Genomic DNA, 26,726 nt, shown 5'->3' with positions numbered 1-26,726 from the left:
TTTTTAATATTTAACTCCAACGTATTTATTTATTTATTTGTTTCCGTATGTATTTATTTGTGTGTCTCTGGCGCCCCCTCGCGGCGAACTGCTGCAGGCGCCGCGTCTGGCGATGAGCGCGGTGGTGGAGATCTGTTTCCGCCGGAAGTCCCGTGCTCGGAGAGACACAGTCGCGTCCTGTGGAGGGTTCATGCCTCTGTTGTTGTGTGTGTTCTCCTCCAGACTTGTGTTCGGTTCTCGGTCATGCTCGACTCTCTCCGCTGACCGTCTCCGGTGAGTGTGTGTGTCTTTATTCTCTTCTCGGGTTATCTGAGTGATTCTCATCTGTTGGGATATAATTGTTGTTGTCATGTTGCTTCAAAGCTGCTTTCTGTTTCACTTTAAGCAAAGACTGATCAGTATTATTGTATAAGTTAATTAATATTAAAGACAGAAATCATCTGTATGACAACTGACTCTTTATTCATATGTTTATGTATCGATATCTCATGATTTATTACACTAGATCAGTTTTATTATTTATGTATTTCACGCTATTATACAGGACAATATATTACCATACACTGGAATTTATATCATATAAAATAAATAATAAATAATAATCTAACCCGTGTTAGAAAATATAATAAATTACATTATTTTTATTTTTATTATAGACATTTTGTAAAATGTGGCACAGTCAAAATTATGTGTTCAGAAAAATAATGATCATAATTTATAATTTAATTTATATAAAATTACAACAATTGTATTTATATTTATGTATTTTTTTATTTTATGATAATTAACATCTATTATTAGGGATGCACGATATTGGATTTTGGCCGATATCGATATGCCGATATTTTCTAAATAATTTTGGCCGATGCCGATACCGATATCGATATATATATACAAATATATACTGATATATTTAAACTTTAATTTTACTGAAGAGAAATCCATGTATGTCTTCTGTACTGATTATACCATAAATTTATTATTTTACAAATGTAGACAGACATTCACATCTGAAAAACAGGTCAATTATTTCACTTGGAGAATATCGGTTTGGCTCATCGGCAGAAATATTCATATCGGCCGATACCGATAATGGTCATTTTAAGCTTTTATCGGCCGATACCGATGTTGTGCCGATATTATCGTGCATCCCTATCTATTATTGTTTTTGTTGTTAATTAAATTTGTATTGTTTATCTGATAAAAAAAGTAAAATAAAAGTACAAATAATTATTACTATGATCTATCAAAAATAGACACATCTGTCTATATTGATGCACTGTAATAATAATAATAATAATAATAATAATCTTTATAATAATTATAAAATATAATAATAACTAATTAATTAATATTTCTGTTGTACTTTTTTTTAAACTTTCAATAAATAAAAAAGTAATAGTGCAAATAATTATTAATTTGATCTATCTATATTGGTGCGCTATTATAATAATAATAACAATAATAAAATTAATGTCTATAATAATGAGAAAATAATAATTAATTAATAGTTTTCTGTTGTGCATTGAATTTTTGTAACTTTCTGTCACTAAATAAATAAAATAATAGTGCAACTAATTAATTCTCGCAAAAACAGCCAAAGCTATCTATATAATTATATTGTACAATTATTATTTTTAAATGTTGATATTAAAACATTAAACAGTACTATATTGTTAAATATTAAATTAAAATATATATATATATATATATATATATAAATATATATATATATATATATTAAATATCACCTGTAAAATATTAAATATTATATTGTTGAATTATTGAATTATTTTAATATTTTTTAATGTTACTAGTAAAATATTATCAAATAATGTACAATTGAAAAAATATAATTATTATAAAAACAAATGTAATAAAAATATTATTATTTATTGTACTCAGTGTTACTTCCCTGAATATTTTCTGAGTGTGAGGCTGTTAAGAGTGTGTGTGTGTGTGTGTTGTGTCTCAGATGTGTGTGGGATGGAGTCTCCAGCGGTGGATGATGACATCTGTATCCTGAAGCATGAGACAGCGTACGTGTCGCCCGAGGACGAGTGTCCCGGTGTCCGTGTATCTGTGTGTCCCGGGGACGAGTCGGTGGCGTCTCACTTCGCTCTGGTCACCGCCTACGAGGACATCAAGAAGAGACTCCGAGACACGGAGAAGGAGAACGGCCTGCTGCGCCGCAGAGTCAAGCAGCTGGAGGACAAGGTGTGAACACACGGCTCACGAGGGGTTAACTCCTCAGACACTCACTCAAGCTTCTGCTGTAACAAATCTATCATATTAACTAACACATTAAATATGAACTATTGATGCATTATTAAACTATTACTATATTATTCAATTGTCACTAGTAAAATATGAAATATTATATTATTGAATTAAGTTATTATAATATTATTAAATTACTTGTATTATATTAAATTAATATATGTCACTTGTAAAATATAAAATAGTATTATAATATTATTGGATCATGATGTTTTATTATTTTAGGTTTTTAAACTACTAGTAAAATATTAAATAATATATACATTTTTTATATTGTTAAATTCCTGAATTATTAAAGCACTTTTATTACATTAAATTATTAAATGTTAGTAGTGAAACATTAAATATTATATTGTTGAATTATTACATTGATATATTATTAAATGTTACTAGTAAAATAATAATTATTTCTATCTGGATGATTTATAAAGCTCTTTTATCATGTTAAATAATTAAATGTCACTAGTAAAATATTATATTATTGAATTAAGTTATTATTATAATATTATTAAATTACTTTTATTATATTAAATTAATATATGTCACTTTTAAAATATAAAATAGTATTAAAATATTATTAGATCATGATTTTTATTATGTAAGATTGTTAAACTACTAGTTAAATATGAAATTATATATTTAATTGTGTTACATTATTAAATGTTACTGGTAAAAGATGAATTATTACTGTATTGCTGAATTAATAAAGCACTTTTATAACGTTAGATTATTAAATGTCAATAGTAAAACATTAAATATTATATTTCTGAATTATTAAATTAGGTTTATTATATGAAATAATAAATATTAAACATTATTATTATATTGTTAAATTTTTATTCCATTAAATATTACTAGAACAATATTAAATATTTCCATATTGTCGTATTATAATTCTTTTTATATTAAGTTATTAAATGTAACTTTCAAAATATTAAAAGTTATAATATTGTTCAATTATTCCATTATTTTATATTATTTAAAATTACTAGTAAAATATTAAATATTATTATATTGTTAAATTGTTAAATTACTTTTATGCAAAATGACAATTTTTACAATTATGCAAAATTATATATTGCACTATTGAGTTATCAGATTGTTTTTATTTTATTAAATGTTACTAGTAAAATAATATAAAATATTTTATAATACATTCTAAAAGTTAAAATAATTAATGCACTTTTTTTAAATTATTATTATTTAAGTAAACCAAAGTTGATGCATTTACAATAAAAATCTGTGAATCACAAGTGTTAAAAACATGTGAAGCTTGATTGTTATTTCTTGTTAAAGCGTTTCCATGCATTGTTCACTGAAAGCAGTTGTGCATTGATCCAGCTCTATGTGTTTCTGCAGCACTTCCGTCCTGAAGCTCCTCCGTCTGAAGGACCGCAGTACGTGAACAAAGCCTTCAGTGCGTACCGCGGCATCTACATCGAGAAGGAGGACCTGCAGATGGAGCTCAATAAAGTGGTACTTCAGCTGGTGTTCGATGGTCAGACCCTCATGACTGCAGATGATAAACTCATGTCTGTCTCTTCTTCCAGAAAAAGGAGAAGCTGGATTCGGAGAGGCTTCTGATGGAGCAGCTGCAGGCCAAAGAGATGGAGCTTCTGCAGCTCAGATCAGAGATGGACACCAGCCAAGGTGACGCTTCATCATTACATCTTACTAGTGAAATATGACCTTAGATTACATTAATCATGACCTTTTTATTATTAAGTGTTACTAGCAAATATTCTGTTATTCTAGGATATTATAGTATTCTAGTAAAATTCAGTAAAAAAAAGTTTTCTGCAGTGTTTCTTATTTTAAAAAAAATGTGCTAAGTGCTATTAAAGTATAAAATACTATTTAAGTATGTTATAGGATAAAATATTATTATTATGCTATTGAATTCTTATATAATTAAGTTGATAAATTATATATTTAAATTTTTTTTACTGGCAATGTATTAAATATTCTTAGAAAAATACAGTAAAAATCGAGTTAAAATAAGTCATGTTTTTTTTTTTGCAGTAAATAAATAAAATATGATATGCTATTAAGTGTTATAATATTAAATTAATAACATTCTTACATGGTTAAATTATTGAATATTATATAGTTGAAATACTAAATTATAAGTCTTATTTAATGTTAAATAGTAAAATATTATATATTATTACTAACGTACAGTAAAAACCTAGGTTCGAGTTAAAATAAGTCATGTTTTTTACACTTCTTATCAGTAAATTATTAAATAAAATATTATATATTAAATATAATAATATTTGATTAATAATATTCTTACAGTGTTAAATTATAAGTTTAATGTTAAATAATAAAATACTATTACTAACATACAGTAAAAACCTAGTTTAAGTAATGTTTCCCCAATGTTTCTCAGTAAATTAACACAAATATTTATTTCCATTCTAACATAACAGTAGTTTAAAAAACAGCAATATTTATCTAAATATATTTGTACTAAAACAAGTAAATTTCAAATATGACACATTGTGGCTGTGAGGATGTGATCAAATTGTTATTATTATTAATATGTAGTATATCATGAATATTGAGTATGGCCTGTTGCACTGAACGGTTGTTTTTCTCGTGTCAGTGATGAAGAGTCTGACCGACACAGATTACTGGCAGGTGGACAAACACAGCAGTGAAGTGAAGATCCACTCGCTGCAGGAGCATCTGGAACGCTTACAGTTAGAGAATGACGCGCTGCACAAGCTCTGCAGAGCCGGACAGGTGCGCTACACCTGCGCTACACCTGCGCTTCACCTGTTACACACAAACTACATCCTCGCTGCACCTGCACTATACCCGTGCTAAACCTGCATTACACCCGCACCACACCCGCACTCCACCCGGACTCCACATGCCCTACACCTGCACTCCACCCGCCCTACATCCGCCCTACACCCATGCTACACCCGCACTACACCTGCACCACACCTGCCCTTCATTCGCCCTACACCTACACTCCACCCGCACTCCACTCGGACTCCACATGTCCTACACCTGCACTCCACCCACCCTACATCCGCCCTACACCCATGCTCCACCCGCCCTTCACCCACGCTACACCCGCACCGCACCCACCCTACATTCATCTTACACCCGCACTCCACCCGCCCTACACCTGCACTACATTCACCCTACACCCATACTCCACCCGCCCTACACCGTGCTACACCCACACCACACCCGGCCTACATCCGCACTACACCCGCCCTCCACCTGGACTCCACCTGCCCTCAACCTGCACTCCACCCGCCCTCCACCTGGACTCCACATGCCCTCCACCTGCACTCCACCCGCACTCCACCCACCCTACACCCGCCCTACACCCAAAATATATATATATATGTAAAGTAATATATTAGACATTTAGTTATCATAGTTATCAAGTCATCATAGCTCGCCTAGTATAGACCCAGCTCTCTACACAACTTTGAGAATAGATTAACGGCGATATTTTTTTATCACCCGATAAGAGTCTCACGTTAACGCCGATAACGGCCCACCACTAATATGAATAAGATATAATGTGTGCTTCTCTCATGATCTTCTCTTCACAGGATGTCTCTGAAAACTGTGTAGTTGATGATGATCAGACTCATGAAGCTCTGATAGACATCAGGTATTTATCACATTATCAGTCTGATTTTGTGTGTGTGTGTGTGTGTGTGTGTGTGTACTGGTTTATATGGTTCATGAGGACTCAAATTTGTATAATGACATGGGTGCTACGACATAAACATGGTTTCTGACGACACTTCCTGTGTCCCCGTAAAACTAAAGGCTTAAAAAACACACAAAACAATATTGTATGAAATTCAAAAAATGCACGTAGTTTTCTATAAGGGGTAGATTTAGGTGCGGGGCGACTGAAAATACAGTTAAGTACAGTATAAAAACCATTACGCCTGTGTGTGTGTGTGTGTGTGTGTGTGTGTGTGTGTGTGCAGTGCTGCAGGCGTCCACTAGAGGGAGTGATTGTAACAGCTATGAGATAGTCAATGAAATGCATGGTGTCACTGTAACAATATTGCAAATGAAAAAGCATAAAGATGTAGCTGTTATTAATAAAAGTGATCCTGGTGTGTGTTGTGTTTAGGAAGAGGGCCATGGTTCAGTCGTATCAGGACGTCGTCAGTGAAGCGTCTCGTCTGCAGTCAGTCGTTCAGTCTCAGTCGGAGCTGGTGAAGAGGATGAGAGAGAGACCAGCGCCGCCCGTCTTCAGAAGAGGTCAGACCTGCCACAGAATACAACAAATATATGTTTTGTAGCTGTAGTGTGTTTGTGGGCGTTTCTGAGGTGTGTGATAAATCCGGAGGCTGTCGGTTTCAGCTGCTTCAACTGTTCCAGTGCAGTGCCTGGACGACGTGCAGACGAACAGTGAGCCGGCGAGAGCCCCTCGTCCTCCCAGCGCTCCTCCGCTGCAGGAGAACCACCTGAAGGACCCTTGGACCATCCCTCGTCCGGCTCCGCTGGGCAGCCCCGGCGTCCGGCTCAATCCCACGCTGCGCATGAGCTCGCTGGACGACAGCTCCTGGTCCTTCCCCAGCCCTCCCCGTCCAAGCGACGCTCTGTTCTGGGACCAAACCAAGCCCAAGAGCCCGGCCCGACCGTACTGAGTCACGTTCCCACCGCACCTTACCTGCCTTAACACACGTCCCTCTCTGGATGACCCCTGATGAGCAAATACCTCGAGCAGAGTGCGACGGAGAAACCCAAGCGGGCGTCAAACACCCGAGAGCCGGACGCTGGATTGGACACGATCCTGACGTATATATTTGTGATTTATTATATCCTGTAAGCTTGTGTTCATCTCTCCGGAAAGGATCCTGTCTTGTATTATGAAGGTGTGAAGGGATTGTTTTACTAGTTCTCACACTCCCCGAAGGTTTTTTCTTTAGAAACACGTCTGTCGTGTTTTTATACCCGTGTACAGCTTTTCAAACCCCGAATCAGAGGAGACAATGTTGTAGTGTTTAGATTTAGTCCATAAATGAGCTGTTCTGTGGGAAGTGGATGTGTTTGTGGAAGTTATTTTGCTTTAAACGGGGTCTCCTTTTTTTTTATTTGCATATTAAAAAGTCTTTCTGTAGTAAATGATCTGCCTTTTTTAGGGGCCAAGAACTAACGGTATCTGTTAGTTTCCTCTGCTCTTGAGGTTCCCACAGAACTGCTTGCTGGAGAGTGATGAAATTTGGCACACAGATGGAGGACAGTCTCAGCATTAATCATAGCAAAGTTAGAGTCTCAAACACAAACACAAGCCCTGTAGCGCCACCAACAGCTAAAATTTCCATTTATGTTTACGCTCATAACTTTTGAACCGTAAAGTCTAGCAAAAGCAAAAATACTTTTTTTTTTAAAATTTCACTGAAAAAATTTGAATTCCTTTAACATAAAAACATTTTTTTAATTCCTCGGCTCATGCTGATTCGATGGCACCCTGTGATGTCATTTTCCATCTAAAAAGTTTTCCCGCCATTTTTAATTTTTTCTAAAAACCTGCTTCTTTTTGAAATCCTCTTTGGCTGTTGCTCCAGTTTACAGGAAATTTGAAAAAGTTTATGGAATTCAAGTCGAATAGTCAAACCATTCTTATATAACATGCAACAAATTTGTCAAATAGCATGTCCAAAAATCACAAAACTGTTAACTTTTAATTTGGTGCGACAGTCAAATTATACCCCATAACTAGCTATTTTTGGGTGTCGGCCATTTTTATTGTTCTCAATTTTGTCGTAAAATCACAAAACTCGGTATGCATCTTTGACACCATGCCCTGAAGATACTCCAAAAACTTTTGGGGCAGTGCCACCTTGTGGTAAAAAATCTGAATAAAATTAAATGTAAAAAATGCTAATAGCCATACTCCTCCTAGACAATTGGTCCGATTTTTACCAAATTTGATTTGGATCATCTTCACACCTTCTTTGTGTGTTTTTGTGACATATTGACAACAAGCTTTATGTGAGTATTTTTCATCTCACTGACCTCACCACATCAATTTGGTCACAGTGGTCACAGCGTCACCTACTGGTCAGAAGCGATAATCCATTGCATCATAATACTAGTGACTGCATTAGATTTTTTTGCCATTTTGACTAAAGGGATCTTTAAATTACTCATTGCAGTTGTTCTGATGCTTGCTGCCTTGCTGAGCTCCTCATTTTGTTGTGTTTGGCTCCTTAATTGCTGCTTGCAGCTCTATTTAAGATTCTTGCAATTCTCAAAGATTCAGAAACTGAAGTCCTGTTTAACGTCAAAATGAAACATGCCATTTTACTTCTCTAATCTAATGAGGATTCATTAAGGTGTGATTTTACCCATCAGGAATCAAAGGATCTGGTTTTGAAAGGCTTTCTTTTCTTTTCCTTTAGAATAACGTGCACTGATGAATCCTTCAAAGATGTTCTTAAAAAATACATATGGCCAAAATCTGAGACGAACTGCCTCAATGGCATTAATAATGTCTAGAAACACAAGCAGTGTGTGTTTGTAATGACGGACGGGTGTTTGCACAGATCACAGTAATATGTTTTGTCTTGATACCAACTGCGTTCTGTTCTGTTTAAAAAATGTGAAGCACAAAGATGATTAAAAATGTGTGCGTGTTTAAAACTTATAATAGTCTTTGACTTTGAGAAACAATCTGGTATTAAAGGGATTGATAGTTCACCTTAAAATTAAGATTCTGTCATTATTTACTCATGTTGTTGCAATCCCCAAGACTTTCCTTCATCCTCGGACCACACATGAAGATATTTTACAGTTTCTGCCCCTCCATTGACAGCCTGAGCAACTTTCACTTCGAAGAGAAACCTTATGGAAGTAGAGCTTGTTACTTCAGGGGTTCAACTGTTTTTTTGTAGCGACAGGAATAATTACCTAAAACTTGTGTCAACATTTTTGAAGTTTGATTTGACATGAAACATGTTCGGCTTTACTGCAACAGATCTGTGAACCAAAATGCAATGTACAGTAGATTATTTTTTAGGATTTTCAATCCTGAAAACTTTGTAAATATTCAATAAATGAATTCATGTGAACATTTTCTTGCTCAAGTCTAAGGTTTAAAAGGTCTGATGTAACGTTACTGTATCAGTGGAGGGTTTAGAAGTGATTCTGTGATAAATTCTGTAATTATTGTAACTTTGCACATAAATATAAATTGTATCGGATATGGGATAGTTTGTTAGAGCTAAAGATCACATTTAAAAAAAAAATAAACATTAATAAATAAATACATAAATAATAGTGTAATAATAATTAAAAAAAAATTTTTAAATCAAGTGTGAAAACCGCTAGCTGTGTGTGCGTATAAAGCTGATCTGATCAGAAACACCCATCAGCGCTGGTGGATGTAAAAATAAACGCTCTGACCAGACTCACCATGATGACATGCTCTATAAAGAGGAGCATCTTTTGTTGATGTGGCTCTGGCTCTGGTCAACATGTGCGACCCGACTTCACTTTAAACATGAGGGAAGTGCACATCATTCAGTGCTGCTCATGTAGTGATCAAAACTCTACAGGTGATAAAAATACTGATTGCATGGAAGAAGGAAGAAGACACATCTAGAGACCAAAAGATCACAGAGACAGGAAGAAAACGTATAGAAACACATTCAATTTGTGAAAAATATATAGTGATACTATGTAACATATCTCAGCTGGCAGATAAAAAAAAATATAAAGTAACATTGAAACCTATAATTTTAAAGTACAAAAGCCTAAATAGTGTTTTATTGCAAAACATATTTAAATTTTTTTATAACATATATATTTAATTTAATTATTTTTTTTACAGTGTACATACTGTATTTTTGCATTGGATCATAAATACATGTTACATAGAGGGCGGAGCTACAGTAGATGCACTTAGTAATAGACACTAAGAATAATCTTGTTTCCCATTTGCATTAAAATTATTTTTATTACCACACTAGCATATAATTTAAAATGCACTTAATTCAGATAATACAACGCTGTCAGAATAAACTATTGTTTTTCTTTATTATTCCTGCCATTCCGTAAGTGCAGCACTGGGCTCAAATACATGCCAACAGTATTTTTATCCTTCTCTTTATAATACCATACATTCAGCTCAGTGCCACATAGGAGAATATCGGTTTTTATTTTTGGTGAATAAACAAATACAGTAACTGCAATTTTTTTTTTTTTTTAATTGAAAAAATCATTGAAACAACGAAACTGATAAATACATTGTGTAAAACCCAATAATGTACAGCTGATTGTTAAAAATAGAGGTCACTGTGAAATACCTTTAATTTGTTAATATATGCCGGATGAAAAAAAAAAAAAAAAAAAAAAAAGTATGTGCTATTATTTTAACAATAATGTAATTTGTACCAAAAGAGGGATAAAATAGCCCCAGTCTGAAAAGAGCTAGTTGCTTTATAAACTTACAGCAAAATTAGAGGCAGTTTCATCTTAAAAAGGAATAGGTTTAACTACAAAATTATTATCGCCTGTTTGAAAGATATTTTTAGCTGATGCTAACTGGCTAGCTACCCAATGCTCGGTTTTTGTTTTAGACAGTGGACACCCCCCCCCCCCCCCATTCTCTAGTCCGTTCTGACAAAAAAAAAAAAAAAAAAAAAAAAACACACACCACAACCTAAAAAGATATTTCTTATAGCCTTTATTTTGCAGAGAAACACAAAGTTTGCATTTTCACTCGGTCATTAAGCTCTTCAAGGAGAACAGAAGCGTCCATAAAACAGAATGCTGTTGGAGGGATTGTGTCGGATGAAGAAAAGGAAAGGATGGTCTGCAATAAAGACTGGGTTTTCCGAAATTGAGGTTATTCCAATCACGACGCCGGTGGCTGCAGCCGCTTCGGTTCCTTCCTCGTTTACTTCAACAAAGGCTTTATGAAGTGCCTTCGTCACCACCAGGTCGTTGTTGGGTGACATGCCTGAAAGATTCACCTTCTGCACATTAAAGACATCCTCCATCCCCATGCTGGTCAGAAGACGGTTCAGGTCATAGCTTTCCTCCAGCTTGAATCTGGGCAGAGAAACTTTAACTTCCTGCCGACGCATCTTGCTGGGTTCGGTCCACTCCATGAGCTTCTCGTAGGTCAGTGCCTTTTCAAGCTGCACAAGAGAGTCGTGTTAATGCACGTCTATTTTTAAGTTTGGACCGAATCATTGATTTGATTGTGTTAGGATAAACCATTTAATTCAATAATATATTAAGTTTCGTTGACCGCAACTTCAATAAAGGTCCATTTTAATTATGACAACTCCGAACATTTTAGCATGGTGATGGATGTGACAATGTTAATGTATTTGGTCTTGGCAGAGCAGATCTGCTACACTGCTGTAGTTGTAGATTACCGCTGCAAGCAAGTACAAGAGCTTGCTACTACAAACGCTTATGGCAATATGCTGCTGTGAGTATTTAAGACATACCGCCGCTGCACAGATAGCATATGAAGTAACCCCATAGCAGATCTACACAGGTGGAGCTGGGGAAGGTGGAGGGCTTCAGAGAATTCTGAAAGTGTTCTGCAGGAACCTCGTGTGAATGTTAGCCAGCCATTTAAATACAAGGCATATGCAGCATGAACCAATCAGCTTGTACCAAGTCGTTTAACGCTGAATTTCAGCCAGAGCCATCTAGATTTCATGTAGCAATCGCGAAATATTGAAAACACTCCATATCCATGCAATCTCACCTTATGAAGGCCAGTGGTTTTGTCTTGGATCTCGTTCGGGAGGATGATCAACATACTGAGGTCCGTCCCGACATACGGCAGCTCCAGAACCTGACTGTTCAACTCGGAGATGAAGGCCAGAGGAAACTCTGCCTTCTGATTCATCATCTTCACTGGTTTAGTTTGAGCCTGCAAAGCACATGTCACCACTTTTCAAATCATCACTCCCAAGTTTATTTAAATAAAAAAAAAAAAAAAAAAAAAAAAAAAAAAAAAAAAAAGCGCTGGTGAAGTCTTACCTGGTTCAGCTTAAACTGTCCATCTCTGGTGTCTTCCTTTGGGAATTTCTTCTCCCAGTTCCCCTTGAAGTAGATGGCGTTCACCAAGACCAGTTTCGTCAATGCACCGATGGATCCCTGTGGGAGCAAGTCCTTGATCTTCTCTGAAATTCATATAGACATGCTTTAAATATTGACTTGGAAGCGAAGACATGAAGCCAAACATGAACTTAAAGTGCTAGATTAGGTGTTGAAATGAGATCACCCTGGTTTCTCACCTTGTGTTTTTTCCTCCACCCATTCGTTGATGTCGACTCGAGCAGCCTCTGAATTCATCTTGAAATCCACCTCCTCCAGTTTGGCGTCATAGTATTTTATTGTATCATTAAGGAATTTCTGTAATTGAACAAATCAGTTGACGCACAAATGAAATTGGTGTTAGCAGTTATTAGCTTCGAGTCTTACCTCGACAAACTGGTAGGATTGTTCTGCGTAGAGACGGTTGGCGAGACTCAACACATACGGCGCTCCTGGTTTGTTCAGGTCCTTCATGAGCTTGCTGAAGCTGGAATGAATTCGGTCCATTGAAACGCCAGGTACTGGAGTCTCACAGTGTGTGGGAGGATTGGTAAAACCCAAGACCTGGTCAGCATTATTGACGTAAAATTGATAAGTGATCCAACTAATTTGAAAACTTCATCTATTGAACCCTTTTCACAGACGTCTTTCCACTAGAAGGAACCGTTTGTGCAATGTTTCATGTTTAGCTCTTCACACAGATGCAAACACAGAACAGATAAATGTGAGATCACCTTAAATATCTGCGCCGCGGTGTTTCCTTTGGCTCCGAGCGACACCATGGCGAAAGCAAAGGAGATGCTGATCGGAGAGTAGAACACATTTTTTGAGGGGTTCCCTTCACTGATGTTCTTGAACAGGTTTAGAGAGAACTGTGTGTTTGCTTCAGATAAACACTCCATATTCACAAGCGGAGCAAGACACAGCAGTAGTAGCTTCAATAACAGCAGATCTCAAACCTTGCTCCCGCAGACTTCAGCTCCAACACAGCTGTCTGTAATTATCAAGTAGCCCTAAACACCTTGATGATGTGGTTCAGGTGTGTTTGATTGGGCTTGGAGCTGAAATCTACAGCTCTCCAGGAGCAGGGCTGGAGACCCCTGATCTATCCACTTATGATTCATTCTTCAATTCACTTTTTGTGTATAGTAACTTGAAATCAAATAAAGAGTGAGTAGGTGCAAGAAACAAAACCTGAATCCAAGAAAGATGAATTGTAATTGCGTGTCTGATGATTGTGCTGTGTGTGATTGGTTTGTAGCCTGTTTTGTTTTAGAACTCAAGACTCACTGCTTTTGAAGTAAACACATACAGACAATTTCACTCAATTATTAAATAGACTTATAAAAAATGTTAAATTATTAAATAATTATTAGAGGAACACATGCAGCTTGAATCATCACTCCATCATTACTATCTTCAAGGAGAACAGAAACTTCCGTGAAACAAAATGCTGTTGGAGGATTGTGTCGGATGAAGAAAAAGAAGGGATGATGTGCCGTGTAGGATTTAAATCAAACTTCGCTTATCAATACATACATAAAACACGTGCATATACACCTATAAATTACTCACACATACATGCATTCTACAGGATGTTCCAAAATACATATATAAAATACACATTAACACTAATATGAAATCGATACCAAAACATATTAGCATTATGCAAACACACTTGTGAATAACTCCTACATATAAATTTGACGCGTGCATACACCTACAGACACTCGCACGTACATATAAACTCGATGCACGCTTACAATAACATTTACTAACGCATACAGTTCAGATAAGAAAAACATATGCATTATTTGTGTACACACACACACACAAGTGATTTCAGATGCGCGTGAATTTTGAGTGTAATAGGAAGTCGTTTAAGCGTGAACAGAAGTAACCGCATTTGCAATCATGGACAGGGATCTGTGTCATTCATAATCGTTTGCTCAATCATTAAAAAAAGTACTTTCAAAGCGAAAGCGGAATGAGTTTTATTATTTCAGGAAATAAGGTTTAAATCCACCCTGAATCCCCGATTACAGGCGCTCACAAACTAACAAACAACAAGGGAGCAAACACCAATGCTTCACAGGTAAACAGTTTATCTCACAAAAAATAAATAAGCTGCTTCATTGGCATCGAGGGAGCATGTAGAGCTTTACCATGCATGGAATCTATTCCATTGCACAAACGGTAAAAAATCTACAGACGTTTCTATGAAATCTTGAAATAAACGGTTGTTTTATGAAGGAGATAAATAATGGCTCTTCTGTAGCATCACAGATCAATTTTAAGAGTGTGGAACAACTAATGGTTCTTTAAAGATTTGATTTTGAGAAACCTCTAGACTCTGAGTCCTGCTCAGTCATTAATACGACATCTATATACAACCACATCATTATTTCAATAAAATCATGTCATTCTCCAACAGATCATGAATGAATCAGATGGCAAAACTGATGAGAAACCAACAGAACCTGTTGCCAAGAAAGATTTATTAGCTTTAGGAAATTCTCCATTGAACAACAATTACCATAACACTACTAATAATACATGAACTCTATAGTGCAAATTCAAAACGGTTTACAGACTGCTAGTGTGTACATTCAAACAAAATAAACAAGTTCAATAGTAAGATTGCACATAAGAAGAGCGTGTCTGAGATTGAGGGAACGCAGAAGCAATACTTTTCCTGTGTATTTACTGTCCGCAGATGAGCAAATATCAGAAATAATGTCTCGGCAGTCATCTCCGGACAGCTTTTTTCAGACATGCAAGTACAGCTTCTGATCCAAATACTGAAATACGCTCTAAAACTAGTCACATTTCAACACAATCTCGCTTAAACATGGTTTCTGATCCACGAATAATGCTCAAATCCTGCATATCAGGGTTTCTTCAAGTCCTCAGAAGGCAGGTTTAAGACTTTTCTGAGACCAAGTAAAGAAAATTGAAGAATTAAATGAAAGAAAACACAATGAGTTACACTAGCTAAAATTTCCATTTATGTTTACGCTCATAACTTTTGAACCGTAAAGTCTAGCAAAAGCAAAAATACTTTTTTTTTAAATTTCACTGAAAAAATTTGAATTCCTTTAACATAAAAACATTTTTTTAATTCCTCGGCTCATGCTGATTCGATGGCACCCTGTGATGTCATTTTCCATCTAAAAAGTTTTTCCGCCATTTTTAATTTTTTCTAAAAACCTGCTTCTTTTTGAAATCCTCTTTGGCTGTTGCTCCAGTTTACAGGAAATTTGAAAAAGTTTATGGAATTCAAGTCGAATAGTCAAACCATTCTTATATAACATGCAACAAATTTGTCAAATAGCATGTCCAAAAATCACAAAACTGTTAACTTTTAATTTGGTGCGACAGTCAAATTATACCCCATAACTAGCTATTTTTGGGTGTCGGCCATTTTTATTGTTCTCAATTTTGTCGTAAAATCACAAAACTCGGTATGCATCTTTGACACCATGCCCTGAAGATACTCCAAAAACTTTTGGGGCAGTGCCACCTTGTGGTAAAAAATCTGAATAAAATTAAATGTAAAAAATGCTAATAGCCATACTCCTCCTAGACAATTGGTCCGATTTTTACCAAATTTGATTTGGATCATCTTCACACCTTCTTTGTGTGTTTTTGTGACATATTGACAACAAGCTTTATGTGAGTATTTTTCATCTCACTGACCTCACCACATCAATTTGGTCACAGTGGTCACAGCGTCACCTACTGGTCAGAAGCGATAATCCATTGCATCATAATACTAGTGACTGCATTAGATTTTTTTGCCATTTTGACTAAAGGGATCTTTAAATTACTCATTGCAGTTGTTCTGATGCTTGCTGCCTTGCTGAGCTCCTCATTTTGTTGTGTTTGGCTCCTTAATTGCTGCTTGCAGCTCTATTTAAGATTCTTGCAATTCTCAAAGATTCAGAAACTGAAGTCCTGTTTAACGTCAAAATGAAACATGCCATTTTACTTCTCTAATCTAATGAGGATTCATTAAGGTGTGATTTTACCCATCAGGAATCAAAGGATCTGGTTTTGAAAGGCTTTCTTTTCTTTTCCTTTAGAATAACGTGCACTGATGAATCCTTCAAAGATGTTCTTAAAAAATACATATGGCCAAAATCTGAGACGAACTGCCTCAATGGCATTAATAATGTCTAGAAACACTAGCAGTGTGTGTTTGTAATGACGGACGGGTGTTTGCACAGATCACAGTAATATGTTTTGTCTTGATACCAACTGCGTTCTGTTCTGTTTAAAAAATGTGAAGCACAAAGGTGATTAAAAATGTGTGCGTGTTTAAAACTTATAATAGTCTTTGACTTTGAGAAACAATCTGGTATTAAAGGGATTGATAGTTCACCTTAAAATTAAGATTCTGTCATTATTTACTCATGTTGTTGCAATCCCCAAGACTTTCCTTCATCCTCGGACCACACATGAAGATATTTTACAGTTTCTGCCCCTCCATTGACAGCCTGAGCAACTTTCACTTCGAAGAGAAACCTTATGGAAGTAGAGCTTGTTACTTCAGGGGTTCAACTGTTTTTTTGTAGCGACAGGAATAATTACCTAAAACTTGTGTCAACATTTTTGAAGTTTGATTTGACATGAAACATGTTCGGCTTTACTGCAACAGATCTGTGAACCAAAATGCAATGTACAGTAGATTATTTTTTAGGATTTTCAATCCTGAAAACTTTGTAAATATTCAATAAATGAATTCATGTGAACATTTTCTTGCTCAAGTCTAAGGTTTAAAAGGTCTGATGTAACGTTACTGTATCAGTGGAGGGTTTAGAAGTGATTCTGTGATAAATTCTGTAATTATTGTAACTTTGCACATAAATATAAATTGTATCGGATATGGGATAGTTTGTTAGAGCTAAAGATCACATTTAAAAAAAAAATAAACATTAATAAATAAATACATAAATAATAGTGTAATAATAATTAAAAAAAAATTTTTAAATCAAGTGTGAAAACCGCTAGCTGTGTGTGCGTATAAAGCTGATCTGATCAGAAACACCCATCAGCGCTGGTGGATGTAAAAATAAACGCTCTGACCAGACTCACCATGATGACATGCTCTATAAAGAGGAGCATCTTTTGTTGATGTGGCTCTGGCTCTGGTCAACATGTGCGACCCGACTTCACTTTAAACATGAGGGAAGTGCACATCATTCAGTGCTGCTCATGTAGTGATCAAAACTCTACAGGTGATAAAAATACTGATTGCATGGAAGAAGGAAGAAGACACATCTAGAGACCAAAAGATCACAGAGACAGGAAGAAAACGTATAGAAACACATTCAATTTGTGAAAAATATATAGTGATACTATGTAACATATCTCAGCTGGCAGATAAAAAAAAATATAAAGTAACATTGAAACCTATAATTTTAAAGTACAAAAGCCTAAATAGTGTTTTATTGCAAAACATATTTAAATTTTTTTATAACATATATATTTAATTTAATTATTTTTTTTACAGTGTACATACTGTATTTTTGCATTGGATCATAAATACATGTTACATAGAGGGCGGAGCTACAGTAGATGCACTTAGTAATAGACACTAAGAATAATCTTGTTTCCCATTTGCATTAAAATTATTTTTATTACCACACTAGCATATAATTTAAAATGCACTTAATTCAGATAATACAACGCTGTCAGAATAAACTATTGTTTTTCTTTATTATTCCTGCCATTCCGTAAGTGCAGCACTGGGCTCAAATACATGCCAACAGTATTTTTATCCTTCTCTTTATAATACCATACATTCAGCTCAGTGCCACATAGGAGAATATCGGTTTTTATTTTTGGTGAATAAACAAATACAGTAACTGCAATTTTTTTTTTTTTTAATTGAAAAAATCATTGAAACAACGAAACTGATAAATACATTGTGTAAAACCCAATAATGTACAGCTGATTGTTAAAAATAGAGGTCACTGTGAAATACCTTTAATTTGTTAATATATGCCGGATGAAAAAAAAAAAAAAAAAAAAAAAAAATGTGCTATTATTTTAACAATAATGTAATTTGTACCAAAAGAGGGATAAAATAGCCCCAGTCTGAAAAGAGCTAGTTGCTTTATAAACTTACAGCAAAATTAGAGGCAGTTTCATCTTAAAAAGGAATAGGTTTAACTACAAAATTATTATCGCCTGTTTGAAAGATATTTTTAGCTGATGCTAACTGGCTAGCTACCCAATGCTCGGTTTTTGTTTTAGACAGTGGACACCCCCCCCCCCCCCCATTCTCTAGTCCGTTCTGACAAAAAAAAAAAAAAAAAAAAAACACACACCACAACCTAAAAAGATATTTCCTATAGCCTTTATTTTGCAGAGAAACACAAAGTTTGCATTTTCACTCGGTCATTAAGCTCTTCAAGGAGAACAGAAGCGTCCATAAAACAGAATGCTGTTGGAGGGATTGTGTCGGATGAAGAAAAGGAAAGGATGGTCTGCAATAAAGACTGGGTTTTCCGAAATTGAGGTTATTCCAATCACGACGCCGGTGGCTGCAGCCGCTTCGGTTCCTTCCTCGTTTACTTCAACAAAGGCTTTATGAAGTGCCTTCGTCACCACCAGGTCGTTGTTGGGTGACATGCCTGAAAGATTCACCTTCTGCACATTAAAGACATCCTCCATCCCCATGCTGGTCAGAAGACGGTTCAGGTCATAGCTTTCCTCCAGCTTGAATCTGGGCAGAGAAACTTTAACTTCCTGCCGACGCATCTTGCTGGGTTCGGTCCACTCCATGAGCTTCTCGTAGGTCAGTGCCTTTTCAAGCTGCACAAGAGAGTCGTGTTAATGCACGTCTATTTTTAAGTTTGGACCGAATCATTGATTTGATTGTGTTAGGATAAACCATTTAATTCAATAATATATTAAGTTTCGTTGACCGCAACTTCAATAAAGGTCCATTTTAATTATGACAACTCCGAACATTTTAGCATGGTGATGGATGTGACAATGTTAATGTATTTGGTCTTGGCAGAGCAGATCTGCTACACTGCTGTAGTTGTAGATTACCGCTGCAAGCAAGTACAAGAGCTTGCTACTACAAACGCTTATGGCAATATGCTGCTGGGAGTATTTAAGACATACCGCCGCTGCACAGATAGCATATGAAGTAACCCCATAGCAGATCTACACAGGTGGAGCTGGGGAAGGTGGAGGGCTTCAGAGAATTCTGAAAGTGTTCTGCAGGAACCTCGTGTGAATGTTAGCCAGCCATTTAAATACAAGGCATATGCAGCATGAACCAATCAGCTTGTACCAAGTCGTTTAACGCTGAATTTCAGCCAGAGCCATCTAGATTTCATGTAGCAATCGCGAAATATTGAAAACACTCCATATCCATGCAATCTCACCTTATGAAGGCCAGTGGTTTTGTCTTGGATCTCGTTCGGGAGGATGATCAACATACTGAGGTCCGTCCCGACATACGGCAGCTCCAGAACCTGACTGTTCAACTCGGAGATGAAGGCCAGAGGAAACTCTGTCTTCTGATTCATCATCTTCACTGGTTTAGTTTGAGCCTGCAAAGCACATGTCACCACTTTTCAAATCATCACTCCCAAGTTTATTTAAATAAAAAAAAAAAAAAAAAAAAAAAAAAAAAAAAAAGCGCTGGTGAAGTCTTACCTGGTTCAGCTTAAACTGTCCATCTCTGGTGTCTTCCTTTGGGAATTTCTTCTCCCAGTTCCCCTTGAAGTAGATGGCGTTCACCAAGACCAGTTTCGTCAATGCACCGATGGATCCCTGTGGGAGCAAGTCCTTGATCTTCTCTGAAATTCATATAGACATGCTTTAAATATTGACTTGGAAGCGAAGACATGAAGCCAAACATGAACTTAAAGTGCTAGATTAGGTGTTGAAATGAGATCACCCTGGTTTCTCACCTTGTGTTTTTTCCTCCACCCATTCGTTGATGTCGACTCGAGCAGCCTCTGAATTCATCTTGAAATCCACCTCCTCCAGTTTGGCGTCATAGTATTTTATTGTATCATTAAGGAATTTCTGTAATTGAACAAATCAGTTGACGCACAAATGAAATTGGTGTTAGCAGTTATTAGCTTCAAGTCTTACCTCGACAAACTGGTAGGATTGTTCTGCGTAGAGACGGTTGGCGAGACTCAACACATACGGCGCTCCTGGTTTGTTCAGGTCCTTCATGAGCTTGCTGAAGCTGGAATGAATTCGGTCCATTGAAACGCCAGGTACTGGAGTCTCACAGTGTGTGGGAGGATTGGTAAAACCCAAGACCTGGTCAGCATTATTGACGTAAAATTGATAAGTGATCCAACTAATTTGAAAACTTCATCTATTGAACCCTTTTCACAGACGTCTTTCCACTAGAAGGAACCGTTTGTGCAATGTAATGTTTCATGTTTAGTTCTTCACACAGATGCAAACACAGAACAGATAAATGTGAGATCACCTTAAATATCTGCGCCGCGGTGTTTCCTTTGGCTCCGAGCGACACCATGGCGAAAGCAAAGGAGATGCTGATCGGAGAGTAGAACACATTTTTTGAGGGGTTCCCTTCACTGATGTTCTTGAACAGGTTTAGAGAGAACTGTGTGTTTGCTTCAGATAAACACTCCATATTCACAAGCGGAGCAAGACACAGCAGTAGTAGCTTCAATAACAGCAGATTTGAAGATGGACACATCTTGATTACTCTATGCACCTTTAACAAACAGAGACCAGTAAAAGCATCACCTCGAACAATCAGAGGAAATGAGGAGTTATTAGTGTCAGTCTAATAAATGATGCCTAACCCTCAAAACAGCTCGTTTTAATCCCAGTCCTGGTCTTCCACATAAAATTGTTTCTAAAAAGAGTGGATTTATTTATCCCAGGGATCTCAAACCTTGCTCCCGCAGACTTCAGCTCCAACACCTGTCTGTAATTATCAAGTAGCCCTAAACACCTTGATGATGTGGTTCAGGTGTGTTTGATTGGGCTTGGAGCTGAAATCTACTCTCCAGGAGCAGGGCTGGAGACTCCTGATCTATCCACTTATGATTCATTCTTCAATTCACTTTTTGTGTATAGTAACTTGAAATCAAATAAAGAGTGAGTAGGTGCAAGAAACAAAACCTGAATCTGTGTCAATCATTATCGTTTGCTCAATCATTAAAAAAAAAAGTTTTTAATAACAAAGCGAAAGCTGAATTTTTGCCCAAAAATGATACATTTAGTAGATTAAATGTACTATATAGATAAAAAAAGTTGTCAAATGTCTTTATACACTTTGTTTTTGTGTTTTATCACATACTGCATTGTGGTGCACTTTGAGATGAATTATCCACGGACCATGATCTTTTTTACAACACCCTTTATTCACGAAACATGTTTTATTAGGTTGTGCTTGATTTGATTACCTTTGATTATCTTAATTTCAAAAGTGTGGATTTCAGGAACAGAATGTAGTAAAACTTTAAAACTGGTTAATAATACAACATTTGTATCAAATAATAGGGTATACAATATATATATTTTTTAATTTACATATGATGTTTAACTATTACACTAATAAAGTACACATCCACCATCCCTGCATCAGATAAAAAAAAAAGAAATCTGAGAAGGTTTAAGTTAATTGGCAGTTTCGATCTAGAAAAAGGTGTACATTTCTACACACATAATGCATATGTTTTTCTTATCAGAACTACGTTAGTAAATGTTATTGTAAGCTCGCGTCAAATTTATAGGCCTATGTATACGCAAGTTATTCACAAGTGTGTTTGCATACATTGCTAACATTATACCTATTGGTATCGATTTCATATTAGTGTTCACGTGTATTTTATATATGTATTTTTGAATATCCAGTAGTATGCATGTATATGTGAGTAATTAATAGGTGTATTAACAGAAATTAAACAAATATTTTTGTTTATTTTAATAAATATTTCATGGCAAAGACGCTCTAAAGTAACCTAAAAAAACAACAACAAAGGCTGATGGGACTTTTTAAAATATATTCTTATTAAAGTAATACAATTTCAAAAAGTATTGAGATCAAAAGAATAGGATATGTATTTTAGCAACGGTATACGCGCTCTTTTGTTGTTACAAATGTATTTAAGACGAAGATCGGAATACTATAATAATGCTAAAGTGTTTAAATAAATATATGAACGCGCTAAAGTATAAATCAGGGTTATTTTAAATACTCCAATTACGTTTCAAAACAGTGTTGTGTTGTTATAAATAGACCATTCTGTTATAATTTATACAGGGTATAGCTAACACAAAAAGTTTAGGCTAGTTTCTGATTAAAAAAAAAAAAAAATTATAATAATATATATATCATTATGTCAATAAAATCATGTCATTCTCCAACAGATCATGAATGAATCAGATGGCAAAACTGATGAGAAACCAACAGAACCTGTTGCCAAGAAAGATTTATTAGCTTTAGGAAATTCTCCATTGAACAACAATTACCATAACACTACTAATAATACATGAACTCTATAGTGCAAATTCAAAACGGTTTACAGACTGCTAGTGTGTACATTCAAACAAAATAAACAAGTTCAATAGTAAGATTGCACATAAGAAGAGCGTGTCTGAGATTGAGGGAACGCAGAAGCAATACTTTTCCTGTGTATTTACTGTAGGCAGATGAGCAAATATCAGAAATAATGTCTCGGCAGTCATCTCCGGACAGCTTTTTTCAGACATGCAAGTACAGCTTCTGATCCAAATACTGAAATACGCTCTAAAACTAGTCACATTTCAACACAATCTCGCTTAAACATGGTTTCTGATCCACGAATAATGCTCAAATCCTGCATATCAGGGTTTCTTCAAGTCCTCAGAAGGCAGGTTTAAGACTTTTCTGAGACCAAGTAAAGAAAATTGAAGAATTAAATGAAAGAAAACACAATGAGTTACACTAGCTAAAATTTCCATTTATGTTTACGCTCATAACTTTTGAACCGTAAAGTCTAGCAAAAGCAAAAATACTTTTTTTTTTAATTTCACTGAAAAAATTTGAATTCCTTTAACATAAAAACATTTTTTTAATTCCTCGGCTCATGCTGATTCGATGGCACCCTGTGATGTCATTTTCCATCTAAAAAGTTTTTCCGCCATTTTTAATTTTTTCTAAAAACCTGCTTCTTTTTGAAATCCTCTTTGGCTGTTGCTCCAGTTTACAGGAAATTTGAAAAAGTTTATGGAATTCAAGTCGAATAGTCAAATCATTCTTATATAACATGCAACAAATTTGTCAAATAGCATGTCCAAAAATCACAAAACTGTTAACTTTTAATTTGGTGCGACAGTCAAATTATACCCCATAACTAGCTATTTTTGGGTGTCGGCCATTTTTATTGTTCTCAATTTTGTCGTAAAATCACAAAACTCGGTATGCATCTTTGACACCATGCCCTGAAGATACTCCAAAAACATTTGGGGCAGTGCCACCTTGTGGTAAAAAATCTGAATAAAATTAAATGTAAAAAATGCTAATAGCCATACTCCTCCTAGACAATTGGTCCGATTTTTACCAAATTTGATTTGGATCATCTTCACACCTTCTTTGTGTGTTTTTGTGACATATTGACAACAAGCTTTATGTGAGTATTTTTCATCTCACTGACCTCACCACATCAATTTGGTCACAGTGGTCACAGCGTCACCTACTGGTCAGAAGCGATAATCCATTGCATCATAATACTAGTGACTGCATTAGATTTTTTTGCCATTTTGACTAAAGGGATCTTTAAATTACTCATTGCAGTTGTTCTGATGCTTGCTGCCTTGCTGAGCTCCTCATTTTGTTGTGTTTGGCTCCTTAATTGCTGCTTGCAGCTCTATTTAAGATTCTTGCAATTCTCAAAGATTCAGAAACTGAAGTCCTGTTTAACGTCAAAATGAAACATGCCATTTTACTTCTCTAATCTAATGAGGATTCATTAAGGTGTGATTTTACCCATCAGGAATCAAAGGATCTGGTTTTGAAAGGCTTTCTTTTCTTTTCCTTTAGAATAACGTGCACTGATGAATCCTTCAAAGATGTTCTTAAAAAATACATATGGCCAAAATCTGAGACGAACTGCCTCAATGGCATTAATAATGTCTAGAAACACAAGCAGTGTGTGTTTGTAATGACGGACGGGTGTTTGCACAGATCACAGTAATATGTTTTGTCTTGATACCAACTGCGTTCTGTTCTGTTTAAAAAATGTGAAGCACAAAGATGATTAAAAATGTGTGCGTGTTTAAAACTTATAATAGTCTTTGACTTTGAGAAACAATCTGGTATTAAAGGGATTGATAGTTCACCTTAAAATTAAGATTCTGTCATTATTTACTCATGTTGTTGCAATCCCCAAGACTTTCCTTCATCCTCGGACCACACATGAAGATATTTTACAGTTTCTGCCCCTCCATTGACAGCCTGAGCAACTTTCACTTCGAAGAGAAACCTTATGGAAGTAGAGCTTGTTACTTCAGGGGTTCAACTGTTTTTTTGTAGCGACAGGAATAATTACCTAAAACTTGTGTCAACATTTTTGAAGTTTGATTTGACATGAAACATGTTCGGCTTTACTGCAACAGATCTGTGAACCAAAATGCAATGTACAGTAGATTATTTTTTAGGATTTTCAATCCTGAAAACTTTGTAAATATTCAATAAATGAATTCATGTGAACATTTTCTTGCTCAAGTCTAAGGTTTAAAAGGTCTGATGTAACGTTACTGTATCAGTGGAGGGTTTAGAAGTGATTCTGTGATAAATTCTGTAATTATTGTAACTTTGCACATAAATATAAATTGTATCGGATATGGGATAGTTTGTTAGAGCTAAAGATCACATTTAAAAAAAAATAAACATTAATAAATAAATACATAAATAATAGTGTAATAATAATTTAAAAATTTTAAAATTTTAAATTAAAAATTTAATAAATTGTATTTAAAAAACAAAATGTACGTACACTATTTAAGTAATACAAGTGTGTGTGAAGCCAGTTCTTTTTTAAATCAAGTGTGAAAACCGCTAGCTGTGTGTGCGTATAAAGCTGATCTGATCAGAAACACCCATCAGCGCTGGTGGATGTAAAAATAAACGCTCTGACCAGACTCACCATGATGACATGCTCTATAAAGAGGAGCATCTTTTGTTGATGTGGCTCTGGCTCTGGTCAACATGTGCGACCCGACTTCACTTTAAACACGAGGGAAGTGCACATCATTCAGTGCTGCTCATGTAGTGATCAAAACTCTACAGGTGATAAAAATACTGATTGCATGGAAGAAGGAAGAAGACACATCTAGAGACCAAAAGATCACAGAGACAGGAAGAAAACGTATAGAAACACATTCAATTTGTGAAAAATATATAGTGATACTATGTAACATATCTCAGCTGGCAGATAAAAAAAAATATAAAGTAACATTGAAACCTATAATTTTAAAGTACAAAAGCCTAAATAGTGTTTTATTGCAAAACATATTTAAAATTTTTTATAACATATATATTTAATTTAATTATTTTTTTTACAGTGTACATACTGTATTTTTGCATTGGATCATAAATACATGTTACATAGAGGGTGGAGCTACAGTAGATGCACTTAGTAATAGACACTCTATACTCTACACTCAATCTTGTTTTCCATTTGCATTAAAATTCTTTTTATTACCACACTAGCATATAATTTAAAATGCACTTAATTCAGATAATACAACGCTGTCAGAATAAACTATTTTTTTTCTTTATTATTCCTGCCATTCTGTAAATGCAGCACTGGGCTCAAATACATGCCAACAGTATTTGTATCGTTCGCTTTATAATACCATACATTCAGCTCAGTGCCACATAGGCGAATATCGGTTTTTATTTTTGGTGAATAAACAAATACAGTAACTGCAATTTTTTTTTTTTAAATTTAAAAAATCATTGAAACAACGAAACTGATAAATACATAGTGTAAAACCCAATAATGTACAGCTGATTGTTAAAAATAGAGGTCACTGTGAAATACCTTTAATTTGTTAATATATGCCGGATGAAAAAAAAAAAAAAAAATAGTATGTGCTATCATTTTAACAATAATGTAATTTGTACCAAAAGAGGGATAAAATAGCCCCAGTCTGAAAAGAGCTAGTTGCTTTATAAACTTACAGCAAAATTAGAGGCGGTTTCATCTTAAAAAGGAATAGGTTTAACTACGAAATTATAATAGCCTGTTTGAAAGATATTTTTAGCTGATGCTAACTGGCTAGCTACCCAATGCTCGGTTTTTGTTTTAGACAGTGGACACCCCCCCCCCCCCCCATTCTCTAGTCCGTTCTGACAAAAAAAAAAAAAAAAAAAACACCAC

At 35.3% G+C, this 26,726-nt stretch overlaps 3 protein-coding genes and 1 long non-coding RNA gene across 10 annotated transcripts in view; 2 read left to right on the top strand and 2 right to left on the bottom strand.

The window, feature by feature from the left end:
* Positions 1-57: 57 nt before the first annotated feature.
* LOC128030282 (5-azacytidine-induced protein 2) lies at positions 58-9,347 on the top strand. 2 transcript variants are annotated; one of them, XM_052617770.1, is made up of 8 exons: positions 58-279; positions 1,976-2,217; positions 3,640-3,756; positions 3,831-3,930; positions 4,889-5,028; positions 5,862-5,923; positions 6,401-6,531; positions 6,634-9,347. In XM_052617770.1, the coding sequence occupies exons 2-8, from the start codon at positions 1,987-1,989 to the stop codon at positions 6,918-6,920; spliced, it is 1,068 nt and encodes a 355-aa protein (XP_052473730.1). In that variant the 5' UTR covers positions 58-279; positions 1,976-1,986; the 3' UTR covers positions 6,921-9,347. The 2 variants fall into 2 exon arrangements, with proteins under 2 accessions (XP_052473730.1, XP_052473729.1); XM_052617769.1 differs by having other exon boundaries at positions 69-273.
* Positions 9,348-10,946: 1,599 nt separating this feature from the next.
* LOC128030281 (leukocyte elastase inhibitor-like) lies at positions 10,947-13,321 on the bottom strand. The gene is made up of 6 exons (XM_052617768.1): positions 13,074-13,321; positions 12,727-12,903; positions 12,540-12,657; positions 12,283-12,425; positions 12,005-12,172; positions 10,947-11,420 (listed from the first exon to the last, which is right to left on the bottom strand). Exons 1-6 carry the CDS (start codon positions 13,239-13,241, stop codon positions 11,016-11,018), a joined length of 1,179 nt encoding a protein of 392 aa, XP_052473728.1. The 5' UTR covers positions 13,242-13,321; the 3' UTR covers positions 10,947-11,015.
* Positions 10,974-26,726, top strand: part of LOC128030285 (uncharacterized) — a 33,986-nt gene continuing 18,233 nt past the window's right edge. For 2 of the 3 annotated variants that reach the window (XR_008187866.1, XR_008187864.1), the window contains exon 1: positions 18,715-18,865. This is a non-coding gene — a long non-coding RNA (uncharacterized LOC128030285). Of the gene's footprint in view, positions 11,125-18,714; positions 18,866-26,726 lie in introns of those variants that run through there. The other variant, XR_008187865.1, reaches the window with a different exon arrangement.
* Positions 18,688-26,726, bottom strand: part of LOC128030278 (leukocyte elastase inhibitor-like) — a 28,499-nt gene continuing 20,460 nt past the window's right edge. For 2 of the 4 annotated variants that reach the window (XM_052617764.1, XM_052617762.1), the window contains exons 2-7: positions 20,816-21,067; positions 20,464-20,640; positions 20,277-20,394; positions 20,020-20,162; positions 19,746-19,913; positions 18,688-19,161 (exon numbers count right to left, since the gene is read on the bottom strand). In XM_052617764.1, coding sequence (XP_052473724.1) covers positions 18,757-19,161; positions 19,746-19,913; positions 20,020-20,162; positions 20,277-20,394; positions 20,464-20,640; positions 20,816-21,049 — 1,245 coding nt within the window. In that variant the 5' untranslated portion in view covers positions 21,050-21,067 and the 3' untranslated portion in view covers positions 18,688-18,756. Of the gene's footprint in view, positions 19,162-19,745; positions 19,914-20,019; positions 20,163-20,276; positions 20,395-20,463; positions 20,641-20,815; positions 21,286-26,726 lie in introns of those variants that run through there. The other 2 variants (XM_052617761.1, XM_052617760.1) reach the window with 2 other exon arrangements.

The sequence above is a fragment of the Carassius gibelio genome, chromosome A16 (genome assembly GCF_023724105.1).
Source record: "Carassius gibelio isolate Cgi1373 ecotype wild population from Czech Republic chromosome A16, carGib1.2-hapl.c, whole genome shotgun sequence".
NCBI classification, from domain to species: domain Eukaryota; kingdom Metazoa; phylum Chordata; class Actinopteri; order Cypriniformes; family Cyprinidae; genus Carassius; species Carassius gibelio.
The sequence above is the reverse complement of the archived record's forward strand: the minus strand, read 5'-3'. Positions and strand labels throughout refer to the sequence as shown.

Bases quoted from the DNA above. Each gene is read 5' to 3' on its own strand.
- LOC128030282 (XM_052617770.1), top strand. From the start codon at position 1,987: ATGGAGTCTCCAGCGGTGGATGATGACATCTGTATCCTGAAGCATGAG. The intron at 3,757-3,830 runs GTACTTCAGCTG...CTCTTCTTCCAG, and splicing joins AGATGGAGCTCAATAAAGTG to AAAAAGGAGAAGCTGGATTC. The intron at 5,029-5,861 runs GTGCGCTACACC...TTCTCTTCACAG, and splicing joins AGCTCTGCAGAGCCGGACAG to GATGTCTCTGAAAACTGTGT.
- LOC128030281 (XM_052617768.1), bottom strand. From the start codon at position 13,241: ATGGAGTGTTTATCTGAAGCAAACACACAGTTCTCTCTAAACCTGTTC. The intron at 12,658-12,726 runs GTAAGACTCGAA...GTTCAATTACAG, and splicing joins AATCCTACCAGTTTGTCGAG to AAATTCCTTAATGATACAAT. The intron at 11,421-12,004 runs GTGAGATTGCAT...TCTCTTGTGCAG, and splicing joins AAACCACTGGCCTTCATAAG to CTTGAAAAGGCACTGACCTA.